Below are 27,554 nucleotides of genomic sequence, written 5' to 3' on the forward strand. Positions count from 1 at the left end.
AAATTTCATACATCTCAACTGCTACCACCATAGACTGGCAAATTACCAGTAAACAGTCAGTACTTCAAAGGAATATTCCAAAATGTTTTGAATATTATATAAAACCTTCCTCTCTCTTTGATACTTCTGATTAGGACTGATGACAATATAAATTATATACATATTCTCCATACTGTGTGCCTTGATGTTTGCCATATCTATATTCATCCCAGGAATAGAGAATCTAATGACAGCTATTGCAAAAGTTTCACGACTAAGTGCACCATGCAGATTGAACTGAAAATAACAAGATGACCTGTTTGATTCCTACTCTGAAGAGATTACTTGACCTCAACCAGTGGTTTCACTAAAGGTGTAGGCAAAGAAAGGTTAAGTGCAGGGGGACAAAAGAAAACAACCACTGTTGCAGAGTAATATCTAAGAACACGTATAGAGAAGTTTGTAGGGACAAGATGGGAGTAGAATCATGGTTTGGGCATGGTTCCTTCCCTGCCCAAACCTACGTTAACAGTATTTTCAGGACAGAACAAAGAACTGGTCTGAAGAATAAAAGGGATTATTATGTATGCTGCATACTGCAGAAAAGTCTTTTTTTCAGGAATTATCCATGGTAGCATACTTAACTTGAGGGAAGTTTTGTTTTGAGAGAGAATGCAAACACAAGCCAATGTTTCAAAATGCTAAGTACAATTTCCCACCACCTTAGTTCACTTCTGCTAATGCAGAATATCAATTTCACAAATTGAACTACCTGACCGATGCCTCTGATCTCATTCCTCACATATTTACTTGAGATTTTGAAAAGTAATCAAATTACAGGCCATGACAATGGGTGAAACAGAATTCAACTGCTTAAAAACTACAGTTAGAGAATTCACTCGTCACTAGACAGATTTTCTGTAATTACAAGAAACACTTACGAACGCCAATATATTTCAGTGTGATACATTTTTATGATGAAGTTGCTAAAATTGTACTTTATATTTTCTCTGTACCATTCCCACTAGAGCAGAGCTTCTCTACAGGACCAGCAGGAAACTGTTCAAGCTGCATCACTTCCAGTTCACAACCAAGGCCACCCCAACTTCCACTGAGCTATAGTGTGCTTATAGGCATTCATGAGTGCAAAGAGGCAGAGTTTCTAGTGTGCCAGAGCAACATTTGGCAATCTCAAAATTGACATTAAGCTGGTCTACAGGACAGCAATGTTACCAATCCTCCCACATGCAGAGGTGATCAATGTACAGCAGATACCTGAAATTAAATATATCCTCCACAAAATTTTCAGGATAGCCATTCCAACAGTGTCGTCTCTCAGGCCGACATCACCAGTACACTGGTCATAACCAGATTCTGTGTTGGGCAAGCCACATCATCCATATGCCTGATGTAACATTTGTAATCTGATTTGAGCTTTGTCACTCCAAACACTTCAAGGACTTTCTCAAAACTTTCCCAAAACTTTCCTCAAAAGAAAAAAAGCAACCACACTGGTTTGAAAGAATCTCTAGCCAAAGACTGTCTAATTTGAAAAAGCATCCATGAAAGAGTGAACCATTTAAGCATCCTTGCCAGGCTTAGTTGGAGAACAAGTGCAAACAGAAGGAGCATGGGAAACAGCAAGCATTTCACTTACTCAGGCAAACATCATTGGCTATATTGGTAGCAAGACTTGCAGATCCGAAATTGGACTACTAAGCCACCTCGGCACTAAGAACACTCGAGTGAAAGAAAGTCATCTTCACAGAATCATAGATGTATCGCACAGAAACAGACCCTTTGGTCCAACTCATCCATGCCGACCAGATATCCCAACACAATCTGGTCCCACCTACCAGCACCTGGCCTATATCCTTCCAAACTCTTCCTATTCATATACCCATTCAAATGCTTTTTAAATGTTGCAATTGTACTAGCCTCCACCACATCCTCCACCCCAGGCAAAAGACCTTGTCTATTTATCGTATCCATGCCCCTCATGATTTTTATAAACCTCTATAAGGTCACCCCTCAGCCTCTGACGCTCCAGGGAAAACAGCCCTAGCCTATTCAACCTCTCCCTATAGCTCAAATCCTTCTGAATCCTTTCTGAACCCTTTCAAGTTTCACAACATCATTGCACACAATATTCCAAAAGTGGCCTAATCAATGTCTTGTACAGCCACAACATGACCTTCCAACTCCTGTAATCAATACACTGACCAATATAGGAAAGCATCCCAAGTGCCACCTTTGCTATCCTATCAACCTGTAACTCTACTTTCAAGGAGATATGAACCTGCACGCCAAGGTCTCAAGTGATTGAGTTAAATGGCAGCAGGACTGAAACTTAACTTGAAGCCATGGCGGTTCATTGGGGACAACACACAAGATTAGCCTGTTGGACATCCAGGAACTATCCTATTTGTGCTTCCACTGTACAGTGGGGCCATGAGCATTTACAGTCCAAGTCATACAGCAAGGAAACTTTGGCCCAACTTGTCCATGCTGACTAGGTTTCCAAAACTGAACTAGCCCCATTTGCCTGTGTTTGACCCATATCCCTCTAAACCTTGCTTATCCATTAACTCATCCAGATCAATTTTATGTACTGTAATTGCACCCACCTCGACAATTTCCTCTGCAGCTCATTCCACATGCACACTGCCATCTGTGTGGAAAAAGTTGCCCATCAGGTCCCGTTTTAAATATAACCACTCTCACCTTAAACCTATGCCGTCTACTTTTGGGCTCCTTGGGGAAATCACTTTGGCTATTCACCTTACCTACACATTATTTTATAAACCTCTAAGGTCACCCAATAATTTCAAACATTCCAGGGAACAAAGTCTCAGACAATCCAGTCTCTCCTCATAACTCAAATCCTTCAGTCTCACTAACTTGCCTGTAAATCTTTTTTTGCAACCTTGCAAGTTTAATAACTCTTCCTTTGGCAGGATGACCAGAATTATATGCTGTCTCCAAATGTCACCATATCAATGTCTTGTATAGCCATAACATGACAATCCAACTTCTGTACTCAATGCACTAACCGAAGAAGAGAAATGTGCCAAACGCATTGTTTGCCACCCTGTCCTCCTGCAACCCTAGGTGTCTGTTTGACAATACTCCCCAGTGACCTACCATTATCTGTTTAAGTACTGCCCTGGTTAGTTTTACCAAATTACAACACCTCATTTATCTAAATTAAACTCCATCTGCCATTCATTGGTCCACTTGATCAAGATCCTGTTGTACTTTTAGATAACCCTCACTGTCCACTACAACTTTGTATCATCCACAAACTTATCAACTATGGTTCCTATTTTCTCATCCAAATCACTTACATAAATGTCAAACAACAGTGGACCTGGCACCGATCCTTGCAGCACACCACTGGTCACAGGCCTCCAGTTTGAACAACCCTCTACCACCCTCTGTCACCTCCCGTCAAGCCAATTTTGTATCAATGTAATCAATACACAATTGGATGAGCAACAAAATAGTATTATACTAGACTTTTACTGCATCACTAATGCCAAATCCTTCTTGTGAAAGGGATTTTTTTTGTGTTTCAGCCAAACTTAAACACCAAGGATTGCTGCTCAATATTCAAGACAAACTCTTCTAAAAAGTCAATTTGGAAAGGGTGCCAACCCATAAATCAAAACAGACGCAGGAGTTGGTAAATCGAATGTTAGGAGCAGGTTTCAAGTTCTGAGTTATCTCTGAAGAAAAAGACAAGGTACTTTTTGAGTTAAAGTATTACAATAGTTTTCTCCTGAGATCATGCAGTAAAAACAATGAAGTGTCTTATGGAAATATGAACATGGTGCCTCACAGACAAACATGTGGTTCCTCCCTAACTAGTTCACTGATGCTGGTTGTGGGATATGACTGTATGAATGAGACCACTGAGATGGAAGTCAGCAAATGGGACTATATCTGGTCAGTTCCCACCCAATGTGTCTTGAGAGAAAAGAGATACCAGCCAAGTTCTGAAGGAGCTAATGCAGCTTTGCAAAATTAGCTGCTTGAGGTTGGTTCTCTGGCTAGACGTGACATGTGGCTTCCATTAAAATAAATACTTTAATTTGCATGCAAAACATGCCCATTAGCAAAATAACACTGGAGTTGCCGTGAAGGATAGCTGGGCATGAAGAGTCAGTGCATATAAAAGGTGCAAAACTGAGGATATATAACCAGGATTGGCTATTTAGGGACCCCCACACCCCAGCTCCATCACCACCATCCACGTCAAGTACTTTTCTTGTCCCCCAATCTTTCCCCCACCTCAATAGTACAGATTGATCACTTTACTGCTATGTCCCAATTCAACTTACTATTTCAACACTGACAAAAATAGAAATTCCTGGAAAAGCTCAGGTCTGGCAGCACTTGTGGAGAGAATCAGAGTTAACGTTTTGGGTCAAGTGACCCTTCCGCAAAACACAATTTTGACAAAGGGTCACAACTCATTTCCAGTTTTCCCTGGTGCTGAGAAAGTTTGATTCCCCAAATAATTAAACTCATCAATAACTGTACAAAAAGCCAAGTGAACACAGACATGTTAGAAACTCATTGAGCCATACACTGTCAGATCTGACTTGGCTATATAAAATGCTATCAGGTTCTGCTGTCACCTGTCAAAACTGTTCAGAATTTCAGGTTAATTCTGGATCTTTCTTAACCGACATGCTGAATTTGGTTGTCAGCCACATCCTCGAATGCTTCTCGGCACGGTGGCACAGTGGTTAGCACTGCTGCCTCACAGCGTCAGAGACCCGGGTTCAATTCCCGCCTCAGGCGACTGACTGTGTGGAGTTTGCACGTTCTCCCAGTGTCTGCGTGGGTTTCCTCCGGGTGCTCCGGTTTCCTCCCACTATCCAAAGATGTGCAGGGTCAGGTGAATCGGCCATACTAAATTGCCTGTAGTGTTAGGTAAGGGGTAAATGTAGGGGTATGGGTGGGTTTCGCTTCGGCGGGTCGGTGTGGACTTGTTGGGCTGAAGGGCCTGTTTCCACACTGTAATGTAATCTAATCTAAATCTAAATCTAATCTAAATCTAAATCACTATCTAGATGGGTAAGGTTACACTTGCCTGGTTCCATGCTCAGCTATCCAGGCACAGCCAAAGAACCAGCTGTAATGCTTCCCCAAGAAACAATCCTAGTCTCTCACCTCCCCCTTTACTCCTATTTGCAGGCTTCCCATTGGCAACCTCATGAGCCAAGTGTCAATTGTCAACTTCCATTAATAACACCCAGCTTTGGTATCGAAGTCCAATTATAGCATCAGAAATTCTGTACATTTAATTGTGCAGTTAAGACAGATAAGTTCTTGATTAGCAAGGGGTTCAAAAGTTACAGGGAGAAGGTAAATGAATGGAGTTGAGAAACCTATCATCCATGATTGAATGGCAGAGCAGACTTGATGGGGTGAATGGCACGATTGGGTTTCTATATCTTATGGTTCTATGATCCAAGTTTAAATCACTAAGAATTGATAGATACATGATGGCATGCTGAAGGGTCAGACCTTGAGAACTATTAGAGAAGGTGCAAAAACTTATCTTACTCTTGGGAAATAAGGCAGGGTAGGTGACCGAGGTGTCAGTGGTGGAGCACTTTGGGGCCAGCAACCATAATTCTATTAGTTTTAAAATAGTGATGGAAAAGGATAGACCAAAAATTGAAGAAAGGACAATTTTGACAGTATTAGGCAAGAACTTTCAAAAGCTATGTGGGGGCAGATGTTTGCAGGAAGGCAAGAAGCCTTCAGAAATGAGATAACAAGAGTATAGTGATCTGTCAGGGAGAAAGGGAAGGCTGGTAGGTATAGGGAATGCTGGATGACTAAAGAAATTGAAGGAAAAGAAGGAAGCATATGTCAGGTATAGACAGGATAGATAGAGTGTATCCTTAGAGTATAAAGGAAGTAGGAGTATACTCAAGAGGGAAATCGGGAGGGCAGAAAGGGGACAGGAGATAGCTTTGGCAAATAGAGTTCAGGAGAATCCAAAGGGTTTTTGTAAATACATTAAGGACAAAAGGGCGATTAGGGACAGAATAGGGCCCCTCAAAGATCAGAGTTTAGATCAGAATGGTGCTGGAAAAGCACAGCCAGTCAGGCAGCATCCGAGGGGCAGGAAAATAGAAGTTTCAGGTAAAAGCCCTTAATCAGGAATAGAGGCAGGAAGCTTCTACACCCTGAAGGCTTCCTGCCTCTATTCCTGATGAAGGGTTTTTGCCTGAAACGTTGATTTTCCTGCTCCTCAAATGCTGCCTGACCTGCTGTGCTTTTCCAGCATCACTGATCTAAACTCTGGTTTCCAGCATTTGCAGTCCTCACTTCTGCCCCTCAAAGATCAGCAAGGCGACCTTTATGTGGTGCCGCAGGGACGGGGGGGGGGGAAGATACTAAACAAGTATACTGCAGTGTTTACTGTGGAAAAGGACATAGAAGATATAGAATGGTGACATCTTGAAATATGGCCATGTCACAGAGAAGGAAGTGCTGGATGTCTTAAATTGCAAAGAAGTGGATAAATCCCCAGGACCTGATCAGGTGCACCCGAGCTCTCTCTAGGAGGCTAGGGAAGTCATTGCTGGGCCTCTTGCGGAGATATTTGTATCATTGATAGTCACAGGTGAGGTGCTGGAAGACTGGAAGTTGGCATACGTGGTGCCACTGTTTAAGAAAGGTGGTAAGGACAAGCCACGGAACTATAGATCAGCGAGCCTGACGTCAGTGGTGGGCAAGTTGTTGAAGGGAATCCTGAGAGACATGACGTACATGTATTTGGAAAGGCAAGGACTGATTAGAGACAGTCCAACATGGCTTTGTGCATGGGAAATCCTGTCTCACAAACTTGATTAAGTTTTTTGAAGAAGTAACAAAGATGATTGATGAGGGCAGAGCGGTAGACGTGATTTATATGGACTTCGACAAGGTTCCCCATGTTAGACTGGTTAGCAAGGTTAGATCTCATGGAGTACAGGGAGAACTAGCCATTTGATACAGAACTGGCACAAAAGCAGAAGATAGAAGGCAACGGTGGAGGGTTGTTTTCCAGACTGGAGGCCTGTGATCAGTGGAGTGCCACAAGGATCGGTACTGGGTCCATGACTTTTCATCATTTATATAAATGATTTGGATGGGAGCATAAGAGGTATAGTTAGTAAGTTTGCAGGTGACACCAAAATTGGAGGTGTTGTGGACAGCAAAGAAGGTTACCTCAGATTACAACAGGATCTTGATCAAATGGGCCAATGGGCTGAGACATGGAAGTTTAATTTAGATAAATGCGAGGTGCTGCATTTTGGGAAATCAAATCTGAGCAGGACTTATACACTTAATGGTAAGGTCCTAGGGAGTGTTGCTGAACAAAGAGAGCTTGGACTGCAGGTTCATAGCACCTTGAAAGTGGAATCGCAGGTAGACAGGGTAGTGAAGGTGGCATTTGGTATGCTTTCCTTTATTGGTCAGAATATTGGGTACAGGAATTGGGAGGTCATCTTGCAGCTGTACAGGACATTGGTTAGACCACTGTTGGAATATTGTGTGCAATTCTCGCCTCCTTCCTATTGGAAAGATGTTGTGAAACTTGAAAAGGTTCAGAAAAGATTTACAAGGGTGTTGCCAGGGTTGGAGGATTTGAGCTAGAGGGAGAGGTTGAATAGGCTAGGGTTAGTTTCCCTGGAGTGCAGGCTGAGGGGTGACCTTATAGAGGTTCATAAAATCATGAGGGGCATGGATAGGGTAAATGGACCAAGTCTTTTCCCTGGGATGGGGGAGTCCAGAACGAGAGGGCATAGGTTTACGGTGAGAGGGGAAAGATATAAAAGAGACCTAAGGGGCAACGTTTTCACGCAGAGGGTGGTACGTGCTGGAATGAGCTGCGAGAGGGAGTGGTGGAGGCCAATACAATTGCAACATTTAAAAAATATCTAGATGGGTATATGAATAGGAAGGGTTTGGAGGGATATGGGCCAGGTGCTGGCAGGTGGGACTAGATTGGGTCAGGATATCTGGTCGGCATGGACAGGTTGGACTGAAGGGTCTGTTTCCATGCTGTACATCTAACTATATTTTTTCTTCAGATTGACATCAAAAATTCTTTTTAATTAGTATCTGAAGGGTTCACACCCTCTTCACACTGCACTGAGTTTGGTAGAGCAATTTGCAAACCTGGAAAACAATCAGAGACGATTGTTATCTGAAGTGCATGTGGGATGAATAGAAATTAAAGGGCAATCAGCAACAATTTGAAACAGACAATGTTATTAAATCAATAGACAATAGGTGCAGGAGTAGGCCATTCAGCCCTTCGAGCCTGTACTGCCATTTAATATGATCATGGCTGATCACTCCTAATCAGTGTCCTCTTCCTGCCTTATCTCCATAACCCTTGATTCCACTATCCTTGAGAGCTCTATCCAACTCTTTCTTAAACGAATCTAGAGACTGGGCCTCCACTGCCCTCTGGGGCAAAGCATTCCACACAGCCACCACTCTCTGGGTGAAGAAGTTTCTCCTCATCTGTCCTAAATGGTCTACCCCGTATTTTTAAGGTGTGTCCTCTGGTTCGGCACTCACCCATCAGCGGAAACATGTTTCCTGCTGCCAGAGTGTCCAATCCTTTCATAATCTTATATGTCTCAATCAGATCCCCTCTCGGTCTTCTAAACTCAAGGGGAGACAAGCCCAGTTGCTTCAGTCTTTCAGTGTAAGGTAATCTCGCCATTCCAGGAATTGACCTCGTGAACCTACGCTGCACTCCCTCAATAGCCAGAAAGTCTTTCCTCAAATTTGGAGACCAGAACTGCACACAGTACTCCAGGTGTGGTCTCACCAGGCCCTATAAGTTGCAGAAGCACCTCTTTGCTTCTATACTGCTTCTATACTCAATCCCTCTTGTTATGAAGGCCAGCATGCTATTAGCCTTCTTCACTACCTGCTGTACCTGCATTGACTGGTGTACAAGAACACCCAGATCTCTGTACTGCCCCTTAACCTAAATTGATTCCATTGAGGTAGTAATCTGCCTTCCTGTTCTTGCGACCAAAGTGGATAACCATACATTTATCCACATTAAACTGCATCTGCCATGCATCTGACCACTCACCTAATTTGTCCAGGTCACCCTGCAATCTCCTAACATCCTCATCACATTTCACCGTGCCACCCAGCTTTGTATCATCAGCAAATTTGCTAATGTTATTGCTGATACCATCTTCTATATCATTAACATATATTGTCGAAAGCTGCTGTCCCAGCACGGATCCCTGCGGTACTCCACTGGTCACTGCCTGCCATTCCGAAACTGAACCGTTTATCACTACCCTTTGTTTCCTATCAGCCAACCAATTTTCAATCCAATCTAGTACTTTGCCCCCAATACCATGCACCCTAATTTTACTCACTAACCTCCTGCGTGGGACTTTATCAAAAGTTTTCTGAAAGTCCAGGCACACTACATCTACTGGATCTCCCTCGTCCATCTTCAGAGTTACATCCTCAAAAAATTCAAGATTAATCAAGCATGATTTCCCCTTCATAAACCCATGCTGACTCTGTCCTATCCTGTTACTCCTATCCAGATGTGCCGTAATTTCATCCTTTATAATAGACTCCAGCATCTTTCCCACCACTGAGGTCAGACTAACTGGTCTATAATTACCTGCTTTCTCTCTCCCACCTTTCTTAAAAAGTGGTATAATATTAGCCACCCTCCAATCCTCAGGAACCTACCCCGAATATATCGAACTCTGGAAAATAATCACCAACGCATCCACGATTTCCCGAGCCACCTCCTTCAGTACCCTGGGATGTAGACCATCAGGCCCCGGGGACTTATCAACCTTCAGACCTAACAGTCTCTCCAACACCAAATCCTGGCAAATATAGATTCCCTAAAGTTCAGGTCCTTCAGCCACTGTTACCTCAGGGAGATTGCTTGTCTCTTCCCCAGTGAACACAGATCTGAAGTACCCATTTAATTCTTCTGCCATTTCTTTGTTCCCCGTAATATATTCCCCTGTTTCTGTCTTCAAGGGCCCAATTTTAGTCCTAACCATTTTTTTGCCTTGCACATACCTAAAAAAGCTTTTACTATCCTCCTTTATATTATTGGCCAGTTTACCTTCATACCTCATTTTTCCTCTGTGTATTTCCTTCTCAGTAATCCTCTGTTGCTCTTTAAAAGCTTCCCAGTCCTCAGTTTTCCCACTTATCTTAGCTATGTTATACTTTTTCTCTTTTAACTTTATACGTTTCTTAACTTCCCTCATCAGCCACGGCCGCCCATGCCTCCTCCTGGGATCTTTCTTCCTCTTAGGAATGAACTGATCCTGCAACTTCTGCATTATACACAGAAATATCCGCCATTGTTCCTCCACGGTCATCCCTGCTAAGATATTGCACCATTGAACTTTGGCCAGCTCCTCCCTCATAACTCCATAATTCCCTTTATTCAACAGAAGTACTGTCACTTCCGACTGTACCCTCTCCCTCTCAAATTGCAGATTGAAGCTTAATGTATTATGGTCACTACTTCCCAATGGCTCCTTCACTTCGAGGTCTCTGACCAATTCTGGTTCGTTACACAATACCAGATCCAGAATTGCCTTCTCCCTGGTCGGCTCCAGCACCAGCTGCTCTAATAATCCATCTCTGAGGCACTCCACAAAGTCTCTTTCTTGAGGTCCAATACCATTTTGATTCTCCCAGTCTACCTGCATGTTAAAATCCTCCATAACAACTGTAGTAACATCTTTGCGACAGGCCAATTTCAGCTCCTGATTCAACTTGCATCCGACATCCAGACTACTGTTTGGGGGCCTGCAGATGACTCCCAAGAGGGTCTTTTTCCCCTGAGTATTTCGCAGCTCTGTCCACACTGACTCTACATCCCCTGACTCTAGGTCCCCCCGCGCAATGGACTGAATATCCTCCCTTACCAACAAGGCCACCCCACCTCCTCTGCCCGTCAGTCTGTCCTTACGATAGCACGTGTAGCCTTGAATATTCATTTCCCAGTCCGTGTCCACTTGAAGCCATGTCTCAGTTATCCCCACAATATCATATCTGCCAATTTCCAAAGGAGCCTCAAGCTCATCCATCTTATGTCTAATGCTTCGTGCATTCATGTATAGTATTTTTAATTTGTTACTGCTCTCACTCTTCCCATCAACCCCTATTTCACTCAACCTTACAGCATGATCCCTTTCCAAATTTTCTGCCTCATTGATAGTTATCTTTCTTGACTTCTCTTGTTCTAACTTTCCCTTCAATTTCCTTTTTAAACATCCAGTTTGTCCCCTCCCCCCGCTACTTAGTTTAAATGTAGCGGTGTTGCAGTAGAAAACCTGCCTGCCAGAATACTGGACCCTAACCTATTAAGGTGCAAACCGTCTCTCTTGTAGAATTTATGCTTACCACAAAATATACCCCAGTGATCCAAGAACTTAAATCCTTGCTTCCTGCACCAGTTCCCCAACTACACGTTCCAGTCCATTGTCTCCCTGTTTCTGGCCACACCAGCCCGAGGAACTGGAAGCAAACCGGAGATAACCAATCTAAGCCAGTGAGGTTGTTTTGCTCGATTCTGACAGTTAAGGATATAAGTCATTTCAGGTATAAGTGCTACTCCCTCATACAGCCATATATTGAACCAAAACTCAATGTATTTTAAATACTGGAGCTTTTGACCAGGCTAACATGAATATCTTTGATACATGATCTGGTCGCCAATGCTTAACTAACTATATTTGCACGTCATAACTACTTAAAATTTATCTTTGCCTAAAATATGGTAACTTTACTGGAACCACTGAACAGTTTACAAGAATAGAGCAGCTTTTGTCTCAAAGCAACTTTAGGACCTACAGAAACAAAAACCTCCCAAAAGCAACTTTACTCCAAACTTAAAAGTCAGTTTTTGAAAAAAAAATTTACAGTCAAACTCTATCACCAAATTGCTGACCCAAAATTAAGCTATGACAAATAAGCAAGCATCTCCATCAGAAAAAGATCAAGATCCATGATGGCTCAGTGGCTAGCACTGCCACCTCACAGCACCAGGGTCCCAGGTTCAATTTCTGCCTCGGGCAACTGTCTGTGTGGAGTTTGCACGTTCTCCCAGTGTCTGCATGGGTTTCCTCTGGGTGCTCCGGTTTCTTCCCACAGTCCAAAAGAGGTGCACGTTAGGTGAATTGGCCATGCTAAATTGCCCGTAGTGTTAGGTGGATTAGTCAAAGGTAAATATAGGGGGGGTGGGTTTCTCTCCGGAGGGTCGGTGTGGACTTGGTGGGCCAAAGGGCCTGTTTCCCCACTGTAGGGAATCTAATCTAATCCCCCAAAACCTAACTGTAAATTTCCATTTTAAGAAACATTCCAAATAAAATACTTTTAGACAAAGAATATTTGGTACACCAGGAAATTAAGCAGTATCATGAACTATACATTTTCAGTCCTGGTTCTCTTCAAACTCAGTCTTGAAAGATGGGATGTTAGTCTCCTGTTTGCTGGTTGCTAGCATCACCACCTTGCACCCCAATTTCGAGCGAGTACAGGTACACTTGGACCCATTCTAGCCACTTCTGATTCAGTTAAAACAACTGTGGATTCAAACTAAATGTTTGTGTTCAACACATAATTTAAGCTGAGACTTGCAGGCAGTACTGAGGGATTGCTACATTGCCAGAGATGCCAACCTTCAGATCAAACTTCTATTGGGACATTAAAATAACAATCCTTACCATATGAACAGCAGAGAATACTTCACAATAACCACACACCATAATAGCTCATTCCTGCAGCCTTTTTATGAAACAAATTGACAGTTATGCTCCCCTACAGAACAATGATCGGACTTCAAAATAATGAACTGCATACCAAGCACTAAGTACAGTAGTTGGAGAGCTGTATTGTGAGAGATCACAAGCAAATCAGAGGCATGAAATGATTGGTTCAAATGCAAAAGTAAAGTATTGTTCTCGGACTCCCAAGGGATCGTTCCGTAGTGGGTGGGACAACGTACACAGGAACTTCCCTCGATTACCTGGAACAGCTTAAATGAGAAAATGTTGCAATGCCTGTACCAAAGGCCTTCACAGTGATTTCTAAGAAAGTTGCATTTCAAAATTAAAGACATTTTCATAGAAAAACAGGTAATTCAAAGTTAAATATTTATTTAAAGAAATCAGCTGAGTCTGAAAGCATGAAAGGACTGCATTAAACTGATTGCATACATAAAGTGGCAAATCAGTTTCCACAGCATCAATCTGTTACAGGGGAGGTAACAGCCTTACTTCAGAAATAGCTCATATTCAACAGTGTGTGTTAAGGTTACAAACGGAGTAGATTTGTTTTGATTGGGGGAGTCATTCCCACAAACTGGAGGCAGGTCAGAATATAACAAAATGATTGCAGCAATACAGTCCTTCCTCATCCGAAAAGGATGTTCATATAGAAATCTGGCATTGGCTAGGATGCCTCTGCAATACGCTACAGCTTGACATTCTGGCAAACAACACTGACAGCTTACAAACTATTCTTGCTACAACCTCCAGTCACAGTCCAACATTAATGAATTTCAATGGCAGTGACCCAAAATGGCACATGCCAAAAAGTTAAATAAAATTGCCAGGTGGCAATCAAATCTAAAGAAAACCAGAAGAAATCTAGGATAAAGCAACAATAATAGTACATAAATATTCATCACATTACACAGTCTACAATTCACCAACATGCTATTCAACATAAAACATCTTTGCCAGCATTCATGCTCCATATGAGTCTCTATCTACTTTGAATTAGTGAATCTGCACATGACAATGAGATGAAACAAGGGTGTTACAGTAACTTCCTTTTGTTCATTCAAGTATTTTCATTTTTCTGTTAGTTTTGCTTGCATGTCAATCTCAACTCCTACTAGCTTTCACTTGTTGAGTATGGGATCGATTAAAAACAAAAGTACTCGATTTTCAAAATTGACACATACCAGAAGGACAAATCAAAACAGATTTCCATATACTCATTCAACCTCAAAGTTCACTTTCAATACTTAATGAAATCAGCCAATTGATTACGAGGAACAACAAATATCATGCCTATCATCTTACAAGGAAATTAGTAGCTCTTGCAGCTCTCGTCTCACTGACGTTTTATTGTTAAATAGGTAGTGCAGAACTCAACAGCAAGGATGTCATAATAGAGATAACATCGATTATTTGATGCAGTTTTTTGTTACAATATGAACTGCAAATATGACAAATTATGTCTATTTACCTATTTTCATTCTCTGCAACTGTGACAATGGTGCACTGCAACTCACTGTTCTCTCTGCAGTTTAAAAAGAATTAAAAGGTCAGAAGATTGCCATTATTTAGTCATTCTGAGAACAAAGAATCAGGAGAAACAAATTAGAGCATGAAAAGATAGCTGGAAATGTAAAAATAGGTAAGAGTTTCTACAGTTATCTAAAAAGGGAGGGAGAACAGAGTAAAGCGAGTGCCCATCTTCTAGAGAGAGATGGAGTTTATAGTCGATAAGGAAATAGAAGACGAAATGAATAAATATTTTGTTTGTTTTCAGAATGGAGTGTACAAAAAATTACCATTATATTGTAAATCAAGAGGTGGAGGGAAAGAAGAGGTTTTGAAGCTACAATCACAAGGGAAACAATAGTGAGCAAACTATTGATAGAGGTGCAGGCTGATAAGTCTCCAGGTCCAAATGGATTTCATCCCAGGGTCATAAAAGCACAGACTAATCAGGGATAGAAGCATTGCCATTAGTTTTGAACAATTCCTTAGATTCAGCAAAGTACCAGAGTTGAAAAGTAGTTAATATAACCCTTCTATTCAAGATGACAAGGAGGTACAAAACAGGAAACTGCAGCCCAGTAAGTTTCATGCCTGCCATGGAGATCGTGAAAGAGGTTACAGCTGGGCATTTGAGAAACTTAAGGCAATCTGGAAGAATCAGCATGGCTCGATCAAAGGGAAATTATTTTAATTAACTAGAATTCTTTGAAAGAGATACATGTGCTGTGGATTAAGGGGAGTCTGTAAATGCATTGTACTTAGATTTCCAGAAGGCATGAGTCAAGATGCTACAACAGAAGTGGAGGGAAATAAAAGCTCATGGTGTCAGAGGTAACATGAGCAAGGACCTAACATTATCTGGCTGACAAAACAGAATATATAAATACGCCCTTGTTTGAATGGCCAGCTGAGTGGAGTAGTCTGCGACAGTCCTGGAGACTCAGGTATTTATGATTCACATTAATGACTTAGCGGAGAGAAGTGGACAACACAAAGGCAGGTAGAAAAGTATGCTATGAAGATGACAAAGAGGTTGCAGACATATTGATAGAATGACGAGTGTACAAAAGTCTAATAAATGGACCATAATGTGAGAAAATGTAAAGCTGTTCATATATATGTATCAGGAACACATGTGCCATTTGGACCATTGAATCTACTCCACGATTCAATAAAACCACCTGTTAGGGGTTGGATTCGATGTTCCCATCTACCTCAAATCTAATCTTTCATTTACTTGCTCAACCACTTCCAGCTTAAAAGATATTCTATACCTTCAATTCCATCACCTTCTGAGGCAGAGTTCAAAAGTTGCACAATGCTCAAACCATTTTGCTTATCTGTCCTAAAAAGGTCATCCATAATTTTAAAATGTTGTCCCATAATTCTGGACTCACCCGAGTCTCAATAACTAGGTATGGAGGTACAGCAAGTAGGCCAATGGGACTTGATTCTTCATTAGGAGTGGAGGCAAATATAAAAATGTGATCATATGCTTCAGTTATATTCGGTGAGATCCCATTTTGAATACTGCTTGCAGTTTTGGTCTCTCCAAGGATTATTTTAACTACACTGGAGGTGGTTCACAGGAGGTCTCTAAATGAATAACTGGAATGCATCGGTTGTCTTATGAGGACACACTGGACAAGCCAGGCCTATTTCCACTGGAGTTAAGATGACCGAGGGATGACTGAACTGAATTGTAATTAATCCATATTTCTTTGGAGTATTAACTAGGAAAAATGAAAGTTTGGACAGTGTAAAGAATGAACCAGGCGGTTTTTTTTCCCCTCAACTCCAATGTCAAAGTTAGAAGCAAGTATTGTTTACTTTTCTGTTATACATTATGTAACTTTTGGAGAAGCTGGATATGATATTTTGAGAGACAAGCAGGCACCAGATGCCTCTGAACTGAAAACATCCACAGCTTGGAATGAGGGGGCAGATGCAGGCAGGCCTCAAAAAAGCCTAAAAGCTAAGACAGGGGTCTCAACCTTTCATGCAGAGTCAAAAAAAAGACAAGATTCAGATTCTGGCAAGTACAAGTGAAGAACAGGATCCAAATGACCAGCTCCTGAATGGAGGACAGTCTATTGATAACATGACTTCACTGCCAAAGACCAAAAGAACTATCAGATTCTTGATCAACAGAATTTCTTTTTTTTTTGTCCATACTTTCAACTCTTGATATGCCTGCAGAGCTGTCTCCTCTTTCCAAATCCATTCGCTAATGCAGACATTTGAGGTTTAAGATAATATAGTTGAAATCAACATACTAGTAACTAGTGGAATTCGAAACACAGACAGACCATGTGATCATATTTAATGGCAAAGCAAGCTCAAGAGGTTGAATTGCCTATTTTTGCTCATATTTTATGTTTCTATGCTCGCATCAAGTTCCTCCAATGCCTCTGCTCTGCAATAAAGCATAGTGAGTCTATTCTATTGGAATAAAAAAATAAGTCAAATTCTGTTTAGATTAACATTCATAAAACACTGGCTTGACTTAATTATACTGTCCCAAATCTGAACTTAAAAAAGAATTGCGAAGGCTTTAGAAGGTGCAGAAATGATTTGAGAACAGTCCAGGGACAAGGGACTTCAGTCATGTGGATAAATTAGAGAAGCTTGGATTTTCGTCCTTAGAGGAAAGAAAATTGAAGGGCTATTGGATAGAGGTGCTCAAAATCATGAAGATTCTAGTAGATAGAATGAAATTAATTACTCCTGTGGGTGGAAGGATCAATAGAGAACACAAATAAAGACAACAAAACAAAGCAGTACAAAGAAAAGTATATCTGGAATGTACTGCTCACAACAGTGCTATTTAAACATGGCTTTCAAAAGGAATGGTTAGGTAACTGAAGAGAAAATTTTACACAGTCATGGAGAAAGGGGAGGGAGCTGGGACTTGTGAAACTGATCTTGCAGAAAGCCTGCATAGATTCAGAGGCCAAGTGGCCTATTTCTACTTGTTAACATTTCTCCTATTCTGTCTGTAGCAACTCTTTGTAACACTATCCAATCCAGAGTCCCCAAAGATGTGCCTTTTGGCAGCATCATTCAGACATGCTGCCAACTTCCACTGATATACACTGATGTGACCAAGCTATCCCCTTTCACCGACACCTCACGACCACTACCATCAAGACTTGTTGTTCACCAGTTAAACCATTTGGAAAGGCTGAAACCACTGCCTTCAGTCACTGCCACAAACTCTGTACTCTCACCATTGTTTCTGTTCTCCCAACTGTTTCTGAACCTCTAGCCCGTGATTACATCATTTTCATAAGTCGAGAGAGAAAAAGGGTGCAGTGCCACGTTCTGCACGACAAGTCTCAGCAGACGAAATTAAAAAATTAATCAAAATAGGTCAAAACCTTTTGGTCCAATTTCCTACCACCACATCCACTGAGAAGGGATGAGATTGTCGTGGTAATGGCACTGGACAAATAATCTAGAGGTCCAGGTTCTGGGGTCAGAGATACAAATCCCACCATTGCAACTGGTGAAATTTAAATTCATTTACCAAGATCTGAATTTGAAAATGTCTCAGTAACAGTGACCATGAAACTACAGTCAATCATTGCATTAACCAATCTGGTTCACTTATGCCATTTAGGAAGGAAATCTGCCATCTTTACCTGGTCTGATCAGAGCAACAATGTGAGTGACTCCTGTTTCCTGAAATGACCAAGAATGTCACTCAGTTCAAGCTAACTTAGGGATGTCTAACAAAAGCTAGCCTTGCCACTGATGCCTATATCCCATGAAAAAGAAAGTGGCTCTTGCTAGGACACAAACATGCAATGACCTTGCTCCTTTGCTTCTTTCAAACCTAAATAGTGAGGAACAGCTCCTTTTAACATGGAAAGCATCACATTCTAGCTTGCACTTACATGATTCACAGCTGCCTAATAGCAGAATCAAACAGATATTGGGAGATCCTTCCCTACCTTGGAGCAACCCAAGCTAAATATAGTACTCCTACACAGATGAGAGTCAAACTCGAGACCTTAGTCTGGTTCAATTACACATTACTGCATTGCTATTTTCCAAATGGAACAGTCAAGAATGTCAGACATTTAAATGAAAAATCAGTCCAGGTAAAACACGTTCAGTTTTTCCCGAACAAACTGACTACCCAACCTTTTTTATTTGAAAAGGATCAATTAAAGCTCTCTCAGGTAAAGGAGCCTCTTTTCTCTAGATTTGTTTACACATTTAAATTTAAATGATGCAAGTAACTTCATGAATCATTTGCAAATAAAGGATAATTTCACTGACACTTTCCAAATCAAGAACCACGTTCCAAGGATAAACATAAGAAAAATCAGTCTAATGAGGAACCATTCAGCGAGTCCCTCTTGCACGATAACATACTTCTGAAAACAGTAACGCTTTGAGAGCAACAGAACTGCAAAGAACAGGGATTCTAACAAAATCATACAGATCCAAAGTAGTCTATCATTAATAAGTAGCTCTTTAAAAATTTACTTGAAATTTTAAAATACAATTGCGGCTGAGAAACAGGATGTGCACATGCCAAACCCTATGACTAATAAAGGAATAATGTTGTCAAGTCAATGAACATGTTGATCAAGGAAGTTTTCCCTCCTCTCCAAGTTTTTCTTTTAATTATTAAAGTTCTTGAATTCCACAGCAATAGCTACAAGGTGAGATGGAAATTTAAAAATGTACACAGTACTCCACATGCATTGTAACAAAGTAAAAACAATGACTGCAGATGCTGGAAACCAGATTCTGGATTAGTGGTGCAGGAAAAGCACAGCAATTCATGCATCTGAGGAGCAGTAAAACCGACATTTCGGGCAAAAGCCCTTCATCAGGAATACAGGCAGAGTGCCTGAAGGGTGGAGAGATAAATGAGAGGAGGGGGTGGGGAGAAAGTAGCATAGAGTACAATTGGTGAGTGGGGGAGGGGATGAAGGTGATAGGTCAGGGAGGAGAGGGTGGAGTGGATAGGTGGAAAAGGAGATAGGCAGGTAGGACAAGTCCGGACAAGTCATGGGGACAGTGCTGAGCTCGAAGTTTGGAACTGGGGGAGATGGGGGAAGGGGAAATGAGGAAACTGTTGAAGTCCACATTGAAGCCCTGGGGTTGAAGTGTTCCGAGGCGGAAGATGAGGCGTTCTTCCTCCAGGTGTCTGGTGGTGAGGGAGTGGCAGTGAAGGAGGCCCAGGACCTCCATGTCCTCGGCAGAATGGGAGGGGGAGTTGAAATGTTGGGCCACAGGGCGGTGTGGTTGATTGGTGTGGGTGTCCCGGAGATGTTCCCTAAAGCACTCTGCTCGGAGGCGTCCAGTCTCCCCAATGTAGTGGAGACCGCATTGGGACCAACGGATACAATAAGTGATATTGGTGGATGTGCAATATCCTTTGATGGGTGTGGAAGGCTCCTTTAGGGCCTTGGATGGAGGTGAGGGAGGTGGTGTAGGCGCAGGTTTTGCAATTCCTGCGATGGCAGTGGTGCCAGGATGGGATGGTGGGTTGTAACAAGTCCTATACAGCTGCCTCACTCTAAATTGCTTTCAATGCATTTTCATTAGGTTAGTGGGGACTGAATACAAATCTGTCCAAGTTCAGAGAAGTAATGTATGTGCATTCTGCTTCCTCCTCCTGCATTCTAATTTAACATCATGAATAAATTTCAACTGGACAACAAAAGAACATGAAATTTAAAAGACAAATTAGTCATTGTTGGGATGTGGGCTTTGCTAGCAAGACCAGTTGTTATTGTCTATTTCACATTGCCATTGAGCAGGTGGTGCTGGACCTGTATTTTACAGTCAAGGAACTCTCAGAGCTTAAGGCTATTCCAGCATTTTAATCCAGTGACAAAGAAGAAACAGCAATGAATGCCATGTGCCTCCCCTTTGATAGTGCCATTCAACTCGCCCCACTTCCTTTCTCTTTCTTCAGAGTCCTGCACATTGCTCATTTCTAAGAGTGCTTCAAATACCCTTGTAACAGGTACATTCAAATTTGCTTCTACAAATCAAGTGCATTTCAGCAATTTTTTGTCATTGTTAACTAAATTCATCTTGTTAATTAACTTGTACTGTCATGCGTGACACCAAATACAATTGCTCTCAGAGATATTAAGGCCTGTTGTGCAAATTAACAGATTCCACAGAAAATATGGCACAGAGACAGGCTGTTCATCCCAAATGATGTTCATGCTCCACTTGAACGTCCTCCTATTTTGCCTCATCTAAATCTACCATTATAATCATCTATTCCCTTCATCTTCAAATGCTCACCTAGCTTCCCCTGCAATCGGTCTATACATTTTGTTTCAAACACTCCATCTTAGAGACAGAGTTCACGGGCTGTGTTATGCACAAAAGACAGATACAGGCCATTTCATAGGATCATAGCTAAGTTGTTTCTTACTCTAAATTCCAGCAGATGCAAGCCAACCTTTGCTCTTAAAGCAAACATCCATTCCAGGTACTTGCTTGGTAAAGTTGCTCTAAATTGCTTTCAATGCATTTACATCCTTCCTTAAATAAAAGGCAACTGGTACAGTGCACAATACTCCAGATGTAGTCTCACCAATTCCCAGTTGAAATGGAGCATAACTCTCTACTTTTATATTAAATCCCCCTTGCAATGGTGATATAGAATCACAGAATCCCTACAGTGCAGATCGTGTCTACTTAGCCATCAGGTCTGCACCAATCTGCTAAAGAGCGCCCACATTCTATCCCTGTAAACCCACATTTACCATGGTTAATCAGTCTAGCCTGCGCATCCTTGGACTGTACTATTACTCTGTGCTGTCAAGACTAATAATTATAATTCATTGGGTTAATATTCTATTAGCATTGTAATTAATTGCTGAAACTGTATGCTAATTCATTCAAATACAAAGGCCCCTCTAAGTCTCAGCTCTGCAATCTATTTAGCTAATTAAAAAAAAATCTTTCTGCCAAAATGAACAATTTCACATGATCCCATACGGTACTTGATTGGCCAGATCTTTGCCCACTCACTAAACCTATATGTATCCCATGTAGTATCCTCATGTCCTCTCAAGGTATTTTCCCACCTACCCTTCATCCACAAATGGAATGAACAAATGAAATTCTAGTATTGATCCCTGACACACCATTTATTACATCGTGCTAACCAATGACCCATTTACATCTGGTCTGTTTTCTGTTAGCTGGCCCATCTGCTTTCCACAGCAATACACTAATCCTACACCATGAGCTTCTATTTTTGACAATTACTTTGTCTCCTTTTAAATTTGATTTTATGACCAACCATGGTGCTGGACCTATCCCTTGGAATTTTTCTTATTCATTGGAATGTGCATTATGAAAGATTTCCATAAAATGGCAACCACTATCTTTATCACTCCATTATTTCACCCCAATATGCCAACTTTGCTTTTATTCTGCTTTCATGCCCTCATTGTTCCCAATTCAAGTTTTGAAAAATAGTCCCAGGCCCATTACTCCCTCCCTCAAACTCAATATGAACTTCAGTCTTAAGGTTCCTGCTTATCAGTAGCATCTTCACTTCGAGATGATAACTAACCCAAACTTATCAGTTAATACAAGGTCTCAAAGCCTGCTTGCTGGCTGGCTCCCAAAATTATGATATAATTGATAATGTATATCTTGAAGGGAAACCAACAACAGACATGAATAATTTCAAAATGCAATTAGTGCCAATCCCCTCATTAAGAACACTGAAGATTTTCTAACTAGATGATTGATAAGAAGATAGTTCTCACCTTAAAGATGTGCCCCCTAATTTGGGATTCCTCCATCATATGGAAAAGACCTTTGCTATTTAACTTATCAATACTGCTCATGATATTATGAACTTCTTTAAGTTCATCTCTCAATCTTATACAGTCCGGTGGAAAGAAGTCCCAGCCTATCCCCCCTATTTTTATAGCTAATATCCTCCAATTCTATCAACATCCTGGTAATTATTTTGAATCCTCTAGTTTAATATCCTTCCTCCACCAAGGAAGCCAGAACTGGACACAGTACTCCAGAAGCTTCACCAGCATCCTCTACAATCTCAACATGACATCCCAACTCCTATACTCGAAAGGACTTAGAAATGAAGGCAAATATGCAAAACATCGTGATCCAAATTTCAAACCATTATCTACCTCAACTCCTAGATGTCTCAGTTCCACAACAATACAGAGGGCCCTACTATTAATTGCATCAGTCCTGTCCTTGCTTGTTTTACAAAAGTGCAATACCACGCATTTATGCAAATTAAGCTCAGTCTACCACTCTTTAGCCTATTGACCCAACCAACCAAGATCTCTTTGTAATCTTTGATAACCTTCATTATCCATGTACCAATTTTGGTGTTACACTTACCAACCAGATCTCCTATATTCTCATCCAAGTCATTTAAAGACGACAAAAAATGGACCCAGTACTGATCCTCGCAGAACACTACTGGTCACAGGCTTCTGACCCAAAAAACAACCCTCCACCACCATCCTCCAAGCCAATGCTGCATCCAACTGGCAAGCTTACTCTGAATCTCACGTCATCTATTTAACTAAACTGGTCTATCATGCAGAACCTTATCAAGGCAGCATGGTGGCTCAGTGGTTAGCACTGCAGCTTCACAGCACCAGGGTCCCAGGTTCGATTCCAGCCTCAGGCAACTGTGTGTGGAGTTTGCATGTTCTCTCAGTGTCTGCGTGGGTTTCCTCCAGGTGCTCTGGTTTCCTCCCACAATCCAAAGATGTGCAAGTTAGGTGAATTGGCCAGGCTAAATTTCCCACAGTGTTAGGTGCATTAGTCAGAGGGGAAATGGGTCTGGGTGGGTTACTCTTCGGAGGGTCGGTGTGGACTGGTTGGGCCAAAGGGGCTGTTTCCACACTGTAGGAAGACCAAGTAAATAACACTTAGCACTCTGCCCTCAATCCTTTTGGTTACTTCCTCAAAAAAGTCACACTATTTCCCTTGTACAAAACCATGAAGACTAGCCCAAATCATTCCTAACCTCTCCAAAAGTATCTAAATCTTAACTTTCAGAATCATCTCCAACATCTTATCCACCATTGATGTCAGACTCTCAGGTCTATCGTTCCCAGGCTTCTCCTTACAGCCTTTCTTAAAGAAAGTCACAACATTAGCCACCTTCCAGTCTTCTGGCACCTCAACCGTGGTTATAGATGATACAAATATTTCTGCTGGGGCCATGCAATTTCCGAACTTCCCACAACTTCCTGTTCTAAGAGACATGATTTGGAGATGCTGGTGTTGGACTAGGGTGCACCAAATTAAAAATCCCACAACACCAGGTTATAGTCTAACAGGTTTATTTGGAAGCACTATTTGGATGCACCTTCATCAGCGCTCCGAAAGCTAGTGCTTCCTAATAAACATGTTGGATTACAACCTGGTGTTGTGGGATTTTAAAATCTGTTATCATAGAGTCATAGAGACATATAGCATGGAAACAGACCCTTTGGTCCAACCCGTCCAGATATCCTAACCCAATCTCCAGCACCCGGCCCATATCCCTCCAAACCCTTTCTATTCATATACCCATCCAAATGCCTCTTAAATGTTGCAATTGTACCAGCCTCCACCACTTCCTCTGGCAGATCATTCCATATACGTGCTGAAAATGTGTTGCTGGAAAAGCGCAGCAGGTCAGGCAGCATCCAAGGAGCAGGAGAATCGACGTTTTAGGCGTAAGTCCTTCTTCAGGAATGCTCATGCCCGAAACGTCGATTCCCCTGCTCCTTGGATGCTGCCTGACCTCCGCGCTTTTCCAGCAACACATTTTCAGCTCTGATTTCCAGCATCTGCAGTCCTCACTTTCCCCCCCATTCCATATACGTACCACACTGTGAAAAAGTTGCCCCTTAGGTCTCTTTCATATCTTTCCCCTCTCACGCTAAACCTATGTCCTCTCGTTCTGGACTCCCTGACCCCGGGGAAAAGACTTTGTCTATTTAGCCAATCCATGCTCCTCAATTTTGTAAATCTCTATAAGGTCACCCCTCAGCCTCATTCCAAAAATGTTATATGAACTCCGCATCAAGGCTACCTTTGCCCATCAGGCTTTTCCAGTCTATATGCAGATTAAAATCTCCCATTATTGCAGGCATTTCTAACAAGCTCCATTATCACATCTTCTATGCTGCACACACATCTGTGGAGAATGTTAAGGGACCTTCATTTCTCATCTCGACTTAAAACATTTCCATACCTTGGTTTCCGGAATGTAGACCTCCCCTTTGTATTAAGTAACACAGCTCGCCTTTCAACTTTTTCTAGTTTTCTGGCCTACACTGATGACCTATACTATTCAATATTCAGGTATTAATCCATGCCATTCTGCTGCCACGTCCTTTTAATAACCACCAGATCGTTTGCATTTATTTTTGTTTGTATTGTTTGCTTCATTTCAGGTGCTATTTGAGACAAAGTTAACTTTTATCTTTTTATAACCTCTTGCTTAATCTGCACATTTATTAATTTGTACTGTGCCCTGTCACAGTATCATTTTCCATAATTTTCCTCTTGCCTGTCGACACTTCGTTATATTTTCCCAAATTTGAGAGCTTGCCCTCACTACTTAGTTTAAAATCCTCTATTTCCCAGTTATACAGCTCATAACTCTGATGCTAACAGTAGTTGGAAGTCATCCAAAAGGTTACAGATTCCATTTACCACTGTACTAATGCCAGTGACTTAACAATTTCAACCAACATCAGTTTGAACTGCTCATCTGATTTGTCCAATGACAATTTGTACATGGGTCAGGTAATATTGCAGTGATTATAAGCTTTGAGATTCTGTTTCTTCATTTAGCCAGCTCCTCATCTGGACTATGCATCCTTCTTTTCCCTGCCTATTTTGGTAGTATCTACAAGAACCACAGTGGCTCACCCTCTCATTTCAAGTTCCTCTTCAGCCCTCTGCAGATGGCTTGAACCCTGGCATAGACAGGGGACACAGCTGCCTGAATTTGTGCTCTTTGCTGCAGAGAGCAGTGTCAATCTCAATGACTACACAGTTCTCCACTAATATGGCTTCCTACACCACAGAGCCATTGTCAGTTATCTCATCTACCTTGCAACCCCTATTCTCATTCCAACAATCAAAAAACCTCAGATCTGCGTTCACCATAGGTTGAGGCTCTTGCACTCTGGGTACCCTTACACACCTCATTCGCAGTCATGCACTTGTCCCTGAACAATGACCAAATATATAAACTGAACTATAAATACCTCTAAATTAAAAAATAAACAGAGTAAAAAGGGAAACTTACAAGTTGGCCAGTATGGGAAAGATAGCCAGTCACTGGGATTCTGGAAATTTCTCTTGTAATAAAAGAGTTGCGTGAAAGCAAACGTACAAGATCTTATACACAGTTTGTGGAAAATTGCTAGTGACAATTGCTAGTGGCTCTCTCCACTGGATAAAGGAACTGCAGCATATAGTATTACATGAATAGGATATCGGTTAGCATCCACAAGTTATTCTTGGTTGATCAAGGAATGTGTCGACATAAAGCTTGGGGTCAGTGAGGAATTGATTAGACAATCAGAGCAAAAGACCATCTAGAGATAAACAAGACACAAGAATGAGACAGAGCGAAATGATGAGAGAGACTCTCAAAGCTAGGACAGAAATCATTGAGCACTCTGCTTTCCAGATTTTGGAGTATATTCTATGTTAAACTGCAACTGATAGCCAAACATACAAACATGGTTTCTGAGAACTGAATAGATTAATCCCATTCTTGATTCAATGCAATCTAGAAGACTTGACCTCACGAAGCAGCAGCACTCAAAGCTTTTGATTTGAAATAAACCTGTTGGACTATAACCTGTTGTAATGTGACTTCTGACCTTGTCAACCCCAGTCCAACACTGGTATCTCTACATTATATTCAAAACAAAACAGCCACGTTTGTTCTTGCCTTAAAGATGCAAGACCTTAAAATCTGATATACATATATCTACAGTGATGTGACGGAAATTCACATTGTAAATCTAGTAACAGTGAAAAATGATGTTATGGATCAGACCTGGCCCCCTCAAAACATGAAGAATGTTGCCCAGACCCTAACCTTCTAGTTGTTTTAGGCACATTTAAGGTGGATATCCCAGGAGTGATGCAGTTGGTCAAACCACCTGGCTTCAAGTAAAACAATTTATTTACACACCCCCAAATGAAACAAACAAAAGAAAACAATTTCGAAGAACTATATGAAAACCTGAGCGACAATCTTACGAAGAGCAGTTCTGATTTCCTGCGACATCCGAATAACACATTCCTTAGCAAAAAGATAAATTCAAATACAGATTCTTACAGGAGAGAAGTTAAAGAAAGGAAGATCAGCCAGGATCATTTGATGAAACAGGGAACCTTTCTCCCCCAGCAGCTTTCTTTGACCAGCAGCGTTGAACAGACTGCCTATTAAAGCCAAACTAGAAATAAAACCGGAGCTGGGAGAACTGGCCACTCCTCTTTGATTGTACAAATTCTTTTTTTAAAAAAAACCCCAATAAAACAACCAAGGACAAAATCACCTTGTTAAAGAGGCAGCATAATCACAATGGCAACATAACTCCAAGACTGGATTGTGTGCAGCTTGCAGGTTAGTGGTATTGCCAGATTTTTCTTTTGTTTGAAATGGTTATTGAGTCACAATTATCAGTCTGAGCTTGAATCTATTTGGGTCTTGCTGCACATGAACACAAACTGTTTCTGGTCGTCAAATCTCTCCATGATTGGCCTCTCTCTGCACCCTCGCCATCCTTAGAAGCTTTTGGACGTTTCTGCATTCCTCTAAAGCTGGGTTTTTCTGTAAATTTACTTTCATGCAAACATACACTCCTTACTAAAAGCTCATCATCCTGCTTTGTGCCTTCCATAGTCAAATGCAATTCTCTAAGTTGCTCCTGTGAAGCACCTCAGGATATCACACTCAATGCAAGTTATTATTCTCCTAACCCTCAAGCAAACTGTTTCACCCTACACCCTGCTGTAATGGAAATCAAGACTGGTACTGTTCCCTACTTTAGTGTTTCTAAGAATCTCACTGTAGATCTCTAAATGCCCTTTGATTGCTCTTCCCAAGGTCCGTATCAACCAGCTACTGTTTTATATTGATCTTACTTTTTCTCTTTTTTTCAGCAAGATGGTGGGCCACTGATCAACATTACCAATGTTAGAAGAAAACTGCATAATATGTCGAACAATTCCCAACAT

The 27,554-nt window shown here is 41.4% G+C and overlaps 1 protein-coding gene across 4 annotated transcripts in view; it reads right to left on the bottom strand.

Moving 5' to 3' along the window:
- Positions 1-27,554, bottom strand: part of ube2h (ubiquitin-conjugating enzyme E2H (UBC8 homolog, yeast)) — a 117,941-nt gene that overhangs the window by 19,515 nt on the left and 70,872 nt on the right. For 2 of the 4 annotated variants that reach the window (XM_087999421.1, XM_087999423.1), the window contains one exon: positions 14,272-14,325. The exons of the other annotated variants lie outside the window; for them this stretch is intronic. In XM_087999421.1, the coding sequence (XP_087855547.1) occupies positions 14,272-14,325 (54 nt within the window). The remainder of the gene's footprint in view (positions 1-14,271; positions 14,326-27,554) is intronic. 4 annotated transcript variants of the gene reach the window in all.

This window comes from Chiloscyllium plagiosum, unplaced genomic scaffold (assembly GCF_037043375.1).
Source record: "Chiloscyllium plagiosum isolate Xiang-an unplaced genomic scaffold, Cpla_swu_hap1 HiC_scaffold_23, whole genome shotgun sequence".
Taxonomy (NCBI): Eukaryota; Metazoa; Chordata; class Chondrichthyes; order Orectolobiformes; family Hemiscylliidae; genus Chiloscyllium; species Chiloscyllium plagiosum.